Raw genomic sequence first — 9,793 nt, forward strand, 5'->3', positions numbered from 1 at the left:
CGTTACCTCATCAAAAAATATAGAAAAATCAAAGAAATTCTCTCACGGTGCACAAAAACGTCAGAGAGGGTCGGGCACCTGTCTTGAACTGCTAAACAGTTCAGGAACTCCCTAATCTAACCTTCGATTCGTGACTAATCACTCTCAGCGCCAGCTCTTCGCTCTTCGCGTACAACTAATAACACAATATAGTTTAACATTTATATCCCAGAAATTATCCTTATTTACATAGTTTTTATAACTAATTTTTTTCAATTACTGTATATGATAACATTTCGGTGTCATGAAACACTGAGAAACACATTTACTATTAATCACCTTGGTTTGGATGAATCTGGAATTGAATGAGTATTACCAGATTGGTGGCCACAGTAGCAGCCATGGATGTTAACATTTGTCTGTTGACATGAAAAAATCCTGCTGCGGAGAACTCGAAGTGTTTCTTTGTCAGCTGCAACAAAAAGGAATTCAACTGTTTCCTGAGGCCCGGGTTCACATTTTTGGTGGTTGTCATCTTGCAGATTACTGTGTTTGTCTCATACGCGGCTTGAGTGACGTCAGAGCTTGAGGAGACGACCATACATAGGAAACATATCGTAGACAGTGTCCAGACTATCTCTGAAATGATTGGTATTACGTCCTTCATTGAAATATATAAAAAGAGAAAATATAGAGAGGAGGTGATATATAGAAAACTACGGAAGATAGAAGCCAATAACAGGTCACTGTAGAAATCACAGGCTTGGCCTACAGCTTCACAAAGCAAGTGGTAGGCAATCATGAGGGAGTTGATCCTGTCATTAACGTTACGATCGTGAGTGGGACGTAGATGGGGTGGATTCCGTTGTCGCATTGACTGTCTACAAATATCATTGTTCACTTCTTGTGTAATCTTTGTGTTGATCATTCTGAATCTTTTGGCCACGCAGTGAGTGACAGGTTGAAAATGGATCAACATACAATTTTTTTCAAAATGTATGATAAAGAAAAGAACACCAACTAAGCTGTTCATAATTATTTCTGTGTGACTGTCTGCCACAGATAAAACAGTACGTATGCGTACTACTTGAGCTATCATTGGAGCGGCTATTGAGATAGCAATGATTACAGTAGACTTCACACTTAGACCGCATGTAGTTACCTCCAGTTGCAGATTGTGATCAAACCTATTCAGAGTGTTGCAGACTTCTAGGAACTTTGAGTACTTCCTGCTATAGTTGTTGAATGTTACTATATCTAAAAATATATTTGAGACCGAGAGTACAGCTGCAGTGAAGTATGTAGTGTCTGTGTCTTTATTATTTAATAGGAATGAGTATCTGTTTTTAAGGATCATGTAGATATTAAAGCTCCAAAACGCTGTTTTAGATACAGTCACAATCAAGCCCCACGATAAAACTAATGGTGAAAATATCAGCTTTTTGTTTCCTGGCGGTTGTATCGTATACTTCAGAGGTAACCTCATAAATACTTGGCAAAAGAAAAGCCCTCTTTCTGTAAGAACACTCATATTGAAAGAAATACTGCAAATCTTACAACATAAAATGTTCTTTAAGCGTTACGTTTATTTCCATCTTTCGTAAGAGTACACTTGTCGGAATAGTAGTAAATAGGTAACGTAATTTTGAGTTTTATCTTGAGCTGTGTAAAGAATAATAGTTTTCATGGCTCCAAATAATTATAATAACATTATTATCGTAGTTTATGTACAAACCTAAACAAATCTAGTTGTGCAAATCACCGTATTCGTTGAATTCTTTCCAATAATATACAGTAAAGCGTTTTAGATTCTCTCTCTTTTTGAATGGCTGTCAATATGAATTTGTTGATGAATTTGGCATTAACAATGAAAACAGGGTCAAGAATAATACACTTGTTACACGTGCAGCACACTTCATCATAGCTTTGTCCTATTGTAATGTTCACAATAATACGATGTGTGCAGGTTTGATTGTATCTACTTTTTCTTGAATATATAATGTTTTAATTAAAAAGGAAATAAATTATTAGGTCTCAATCACACACGTTTTTCATTTGGGTTTGTTTTATTTCTCAAGTAAGTTATAAATATGAAGACATTAGTTTACAATTCTAAAAATGTCATCAGTTCACTACTTGTAAATTTTAATGTTAGGATTGTTACTTCTTACATTATTACATTAATAAAAGTGTTATGTCAATATGAAAATTCTTTTATAATTTTATACAGTAATTTTCACTTTGTGTTATCAAGTTTTTGTTTGGTGTGTTTTTTTTTTTTATTTAAAAGATATAATCCTGAACGTTAGCTTCTATGGAATAAAGTATAAATGTTGTTACACTTTATTTTTAGTTAAACTCCTTTAATGTAGCATCTTAAGCGATTTTGTAAACAGGTCTAAGTAAATAGGCTGAAGCTAAATATTTTAATGGCAAATAGTTCAAACCACGTTATTGCTTATATCCGTCGTGACATGAGATTATTTTTTTGGAGGTAGGTTAAAAGATAACTTTTAATAGTTTTTCTTAACAATAAACATATATTTGAAATTTTGGAAACCATTCATTCTATAAGTTTACTAATCAAACGGACTCAAAGTTCGATATCGTTGTATTATATCAGCAACATTCCATCTTTCTCTAATATGCCATGGGCGACAGTTATTACAATACATCTATGTGACAATTACTCCATTCATCTTGATAATATAATTCAGCATTTGTAGGCTTATGGTAAAATAGGGAACGTTAGATGCTGACATACGTTATAAACACGCTCTTTTGTTAGATATGAAACTATTAAATTCATTAGGGGGTGATTTATAAAACAATTCAGCAATACTTGTCAATAAAGCATCATATTTGTATTAAGATAAAGCCATCGTTTATATTTAAGACATAAATATATCCCGGCCTTCTTAAGACAACAGTTTATCGTAACAAAACACATGACGGCAAATATCTAAATTTTCAATAAAACTATAAAAAATCTGTCAAGGAAGTCCTTGTTTGACAGAGCAAAGAGCTTAATCTGAAATAAAGACGAGTTAAAAGAAGAAATACAAAACTTTTAATCGGATCATTTAATAAAAGGACACACTCAGTCTGTTATAAATAAGCTCAAAATAAACCATAGAAAAATCAAAAAGTCAGAAATATTCAACAAAGAACAATATACGAATTTTTCGATCCTTTTACATGCCGAGATTATCGGATATATTTAGAAAATTAGGTACAAATTATGATATTAGAACTAATTTTAGAACAAAAAACACTCCTAGACAAAGTTTCGTAAAAACTAAACCAAAAACATGGCACACAGGACTCAAAACAGTGTCTATAGTATAAAATGTTCTTGTAATAGGGAATACATAGGCGAGACAAAAAAACCACTAAATGTGAGAATTAAGGAACATACAGAAAATAACAAACAAGGACTAGTGGAAAAGTCTAAAATTGCTAAATTCGAATAAGTATCTCACTGTTACAGGTGATGGTGTGGTCTGTGGTTGTGTTTCTCGTTCTCGTGATATGTGTTCGTGACTTGCATTCTTTGCTGTGACAACACCTGGACTAGACACCTTTGGGTATGTTTGAACCCTTTAATTCCCTTCTTTTCTTCATCCTTCTGCTCTTTATTTTTGTATCCCCACCTGATGAAAAGGATACATTCCAATCCTCAAAACGTTGTGATAACTATTGCAACCATAAATAATAATAATAACAATTTAAGCAGTAAGAAAGTATATATTTATCAGTTTCCTATATCGTAAAGGTTTATTTAGTATTGCATTATTCTGTCGTTGTTTCAATGACGACGGAGTTAAAGTTCATATGTTGTTAGGTGACAAATTTGGTCCTCGATCAATTAAAACTCTAAATAAAAACTGTCGACGACGTTTAAAACCTTTAAAAAAGATATCAACCTTAGACCAAAGAAGCCAGAGCACACTCCTGATTGCTAAAGAAGAAAGATATTTATGAATAACTTAAGAAATATCATAAATTTTCTCCTAAATGTTTAAAAATTAAAGTAAACTTGATGGAAGTGCTGTTTAATGTGTACTGTGACATTAAGTTCACGTGAACTTTGATATATTTAGACAAGATAAGCTATATCCATATGAATTATTGGGAAATTTTATTATTTCTCACTATAAATCTCCTGTTATATACTCAAAAATCTTAAATATATTACACGTTTACATCAGAGTTTTAAATAAGGAGATCATGCTTTAGTATTTGTAGGAAGATAGTTCAAAATTCTTAATGTAAATGTAACATAAGCTGTTAAGAAATTGTTTTTATGGCAACGTAAATTTAACTAGATTCCACAAAAATATATTATTTAAAACTAGTTTAAAATGCCTTTATATGATAAAAATAATTTAAAATACGATTTATTCTTAGCTTTTCAGTTTAATATTATTTCAATTTCTGCTTAAATGCAAAGTTATACAATGGTTTGACTCCTAACAAGCAAAGAGTTTCTGAGATTTTACTCAAAATCAGCTCTGAAATATTTCAGAACTATCTAATTTATTTTCGATAAACCAAAATCATATCAAAATATCTTGAACTACACAATATTTGATTAGGAATGTAAACTTTTAAAATAGAATACATTAATTTATACAATAATTCATTTTTGTAACGATATAATTTAATACTCAAGCTTACGTAATTTCTTATCAAAATTTACTTTGCGGATTTCACGTTCTGCTTTTTGCGTAAAATACCTTCCTACAATGTACTTTTCTGCAGATATTTTGCACATTTTCTTTGGAAGGAATATAAATAATACTATTCTTTATTGCATTGTAAGAGATGTGTCAATATAGTGACGAAGTATTAGCATAACTTTGGTAAGCTGTGTAATACCCGTGTCAAAAGTGACAAAAATCCTGTACCATTTTCTAACAAACAAACTCCATAAAAATGGAATTTTTGCTGAACTTTAGACATACTTTATTTTAGCTTGTTATAAAATATAATAGTAATTTAATAAATGTTAAAATGTGGATGATATTTTACGGTTGTATTCATTTTAATATCATATTCTAAATAACATTAAATACTTATAAATCTATACATTTTGTTAGATTGTAACTATGTTTAATAAGCGTAAAATATATAGTAGCAACTTTTTGCGCAAAATACCTTCACACAATGTATTTTTCTGAAGATATTTTGTACATTTTCTTTGGAAGGAATAGAAATAATACCGCGAAATGAAATAATACTATTCATTTAATTCAGAATAAGTCAAGGTGTTTTCTAAAATATTATGAGCAAATAAAATCAATTTATTTTAGGGAACGACAAGTAAAGTAATTTATACCTTTAGTATGAAACTAAGTCGTTTTCCGCTGCATAATATTCAAAGACATAAATTTATGTCAAAAGCTTTTTAAAATATTTAAAGTGTTGATAAGAATCAATATGAAGAATTTACACAATTAGCAGCTTGGGCTAATTAATCGGCCTAGGCCCAATCCTTAATCACTAGCACGATTATATCGACGTATGGGTTTACATTGAAATTTATTCGAGGATTATCTCATTAATATGTGTCTAGGGAACAAAAATTAGCTATAGAACCTTAAGGTTACGGACTCAGACGTAAAAACAAACAATAAAACATTATAATTAAACAGACAACCATATAAGAATTATATTAGCCAACATTTAAGACAAAAATTTTTATTTACAAAACAAAAGTGTCACAGAACATAAAGAATTAACGGAGAGTAGAATGGCAGAATCGTGCCAGAGTTTTACATAGCCTAATATCACAGTACCTAAAGGCAAGTGGTGGGGTTCGCATGAAGAGTAGGCCACCATCACAGTCAGTGAGCGACCGTCGCGTCGCGTCGCTTGAGTTCCATATTTAGGGAGAAAGTACTTAAATTGGTTGACGACACTGGACAGGTTGCTTCAACGCGCTCGCTAATAAAATGAAAGGCGGTCAAAGTCGCAGATTACTGAAATCTCAATAAGATAAAAAAGTATTATTTGTTACACACCGCTCAAAAACAAATTATGAATTGGTAAGTTCTTTGACATGGACATTGGCACGAATATTAAACTGGGATTTGTAGAGTATTCTGAATTTTTGTTGTGTAAACAAATATAAAATAGTGTGATTGTTTACAAAGGTTTCTTACACATAAAGTAAATGAGTTCCGTCATCAAGAATAATGTATATTATTAAGAAGGAAATAGTTTATATAGTTTGGTTTGCTAACAAATTACTAGCATTTTATCGTTGCGTTTCTATATTTACAAAACTTTCTAAAGTATGGAGAAAATGTAGAATCAGACTACGTATAAATCAGTGCCAAAACTTTTAGTAATAGGTATGTATATATCCTGTATACGATTTACATTATCCACAGTAAGTATGTACAACATTGAACCACAGTTAATATACTGTCAGAACTTTTAAAGATGTCTATAATTTCCTTTATTTTGTTAACTAGATGAGCGCTAGTATAGGAGCCTACAAAAACGTAATCTAAGCAGATTATATCTGAAAATTGGTAGTAATGTAGATAGCTGTTAGGGCCAAATAACTTTCATTATTTACTGATGACCAGCAATCTGTAGCAAGATAGACTTTCTTGACATTTTTAATCTTAGCTTCAATTCTGTTTTACATTCTTCGTAGACCGCTGGTATAAAGTTATTAGAAATAACTTTTCTGCTAGTGATTTCGTGAAGCTCTGAGGTCGTGACGAAATGGTGGAAATAGTAATGTGCTTTTATGTGCTTATAAAAATATAAAACATTTTGTCTTGTGTGAAACAGAAATCATATTTTGAATCTGATTTAAGTTACTACTAATATACTTTTATTAAATTTACAGTGAATTTTATGTATTGAAAAAAAAACTAACTTACAGTGTTGTTGTATTAAAAACAAACTTAAAGGAACAAATTATAATATTAAATTTCCTCAATTCAGCTCTGCATTTGTTTTTATTGTGGCTATTTAAACTTAAAAATCATTAAAAGGGATCCGGCAAGGTCGGCAAGCATAACATTACAAAGAACATAACATGGTTATAAAGCATGTTAGGAAAACATAATATCTTTCACTTATCTTGCTTATGATTTATAAGTACGATACGATTAAAACGCTACAAGCTTTCCATAATTTAAAATTCTCAATATTATAACTTGTAGATACCTTAGTTTTGTTTTCCACGATAATTATAATTGCTTATAAATACGATACGATTAAAACGCTACAAGCTTTCCATAATTTAAAATTCTCAATATTATAACTTGTAGATACCTTAGTTTTGTTTTCCACGATAATTGTATTACTTTTAATCCTATAAATAAACCAGCTTTAAAAGAATTGTGCAACTCTACCTTTGTGTACCACCTTTCCACAAACGATTAACCTTATTTCATCTCAAGATCGTGATTGTCATGTAAGGTTAATATTTCAATAATATTATTTTGAAAAATTCCAATTCCTTTTTAAAATTCTACCAACTAAAACCAACCGAATGCAGTGGAGGTTAAAGTTAAAGAAGCAATTAATTATAATTTTGTTACTATTACTTTAGATATTTCGATGTTCTGTAAATGGGATCCTTTTTGATATCTGTATATTATTTGTAAAATCTATTGATTAATAAAGACACTTTAATTTAATTTAGTTATTATGTAGTATCCATCAATTTTATTTCAAAATTTAAAATCAATAAATTAAAATGTACACCTGCTATAACGATAAGTGCGGTAGATTGTTTACAATATAGAGTTCACAATAAACCATAATGAATAGTATTATCCACTTGTAGAAAAAGCACTGATTCAAATCTAATTTCAAGAAAGGAATTCCATACTAAATAGATATACCCTACTGTGGAAAACATACAAACATGGTTCAATTTTAATTTTTGAATATTAATTTAATATTTATACAACACTTGTGTTCAATTAGAAAACATTTAGGCCATATGGGTGGAAAATTTTATAATTTTTACCAGTCTTCTTTTGCTATATTTAAAAATTATAGAGCAAAAAAATACATCTTTAAAACTTTAAAACATCCATAAACTTTATTTTAAACATTAAATTAAACTAAAGGTACACCTTTCTAGTCATACTATTATTTTATTTAAATTTTGTTCGTGATACTATTATTTATACATTATCATGTATGTACTTGAATGTTACAACTGTTGAATCATGATCAGAATTAATCAATTTAAGACTGGTGAGGGAATATAACTCCGCTCTGCTACCACTTGAGACGCTGACGGCGTTACGAAATGGTGGAAATTATTAATGTTTTATTAATTTAAATTGTCAGTCATGACATGTATTAAAACGTATCAACCGGCATTATGTCCAGAGGGTGGATTTAATGTATCTTCCCTCTCCAGCTTTGATAAGCTAATTCAATAATATAGGTTTTACATTTCATCATTAGTACCATCTTAAAAGGTTCTAAATCCCGTGGGTTACTTAATCTTCTTGACATTTGCCAGATTTAATTGTTATCGATATGTCCAGCAAATATTTCTGATCCTTACTGAGTACTTTTCTGTCAATCTCAGGGATTTGGCAATCAATATTTTTGAACTGTACTACTGGAAGTTTTTTTCACACTTAATAAGTTTCTCGCCAATCGGTCCTTTCAATGCATTCACGCTAGTTGACTTGCGAGATAAGTATTGAAATAAATAACGAAAATACAGTTCATTAAAATATAAGAGACAAACCGCCCATTTCACAGGTTTAATAAGTCCAATTCAATACGGCGAATTTTTCCGTTTCACAACCCAGTGTTAACAACAGTGCCATCACAACCAATTACGACCAATTCTTCCCAATAAATACAATTGCTGGACAAATAAGATATAATATAGGTCGCAATGTCCTTTGAACTTCCGAATTAGGGGTCACATGTCTAAGAAATATATTACCTGGTTCATGAATAAGCTAGTAATGTTCCTCGAAAAGCTTTATGAATCTTCGAAATCGTTTTGAATGTGCTGTTTGGACCACAATTGTGTTGTCTCTGTGGCCATACAAATATAATCCTTGTAGGTGGTTTTCTGTTATAGAACGAGACGATTCGGCCCTAATATTATGTTTTTCTCGCCTTATTTTACACTTACCTACTACTTGGGAATTGTCACAACTAGGGACTATGTGAATGTTATGCAAAACACTAGAGGCTATTGCAGCTGTAGCACGGTCGGAAACACCGTAACAATCGCTAAACAATGCATTTAAGGTTAATCCTCATTTGCCAACCAGAGGATTTCTTTTTGGGTGTTCAGGTAAACATTTTTTGCAGGTCGCTGTTACTGCAATCGTCATTATTAGTTGTTTAGCACAGGGATAAATTATCATCACCATCCTTCTTTTGAATTTCGGGAACTTTAACTTCGGACTATTGGTTTAAAATTCTGACACGATATTTTATTTCTAACGATTTCGTGTGTTTTTTAGATTCACTCAAGTCCACCCCTCCAATTTTTCCAATTCCCTCGCACTCGCATCGAGTAAATAATATTTAGATCGATATAGGGAATCTTATTTGGTTTCTCACAAATACAAGTGATATTTATCATCAGTTATATTTGGTTTAAACCACTATTCCTAACTCCGCCTCTGTACATACATAATAATTAATGTAATTTCTTTTCCATCTTTGAATAAAAAATATTGTAACAATCTAACGTAAGTATAATTTGGAAAGGTTTTACTACGGCAATATTTTCCGTAAAAATGCGTTTTTCTCCATGGCACGTAAGCTTCTACTGGTTTTAGACACGAAAATTAAA

General features: G+C 31.0%; 1 protein-coding gene across 1 annotated transcript; it reads right to left on the reverse strand.

The window, feature by feature from the left end:
• Positions 1–310: 310 nt before the first annotated feature.
• Positions 311–907, reverse strand: LOC124368564 (gustatory receptor for sugar taste 43a-like). Its single transcript, XM_046825806.1, has one exon. It carries the CDS (start codon positions 905–907, stop codon positions 311–313), a length of 597 nt encoding a protein of 198 aa, XP_046681762.1.
• Positions 908–9,793: the final 8,886 nt, after the last annotated feature.

This window comes from Homalodisca vitripennis, chromosome X, assembly GCF_021130785.1.
Source record: "Homalodisca vitripennis isolate AUS2020 chromosome X, UT_GWSS_2.1, whole genome shotgun sequence".
NCBI classification, from domain to species: domain Eukaryota; kingdom Metazoa; phylum Arthropoda; class Insecta; order Hemiptera; family Cicadellidae; genus Homalodisca; species Homalodisca vitripennis.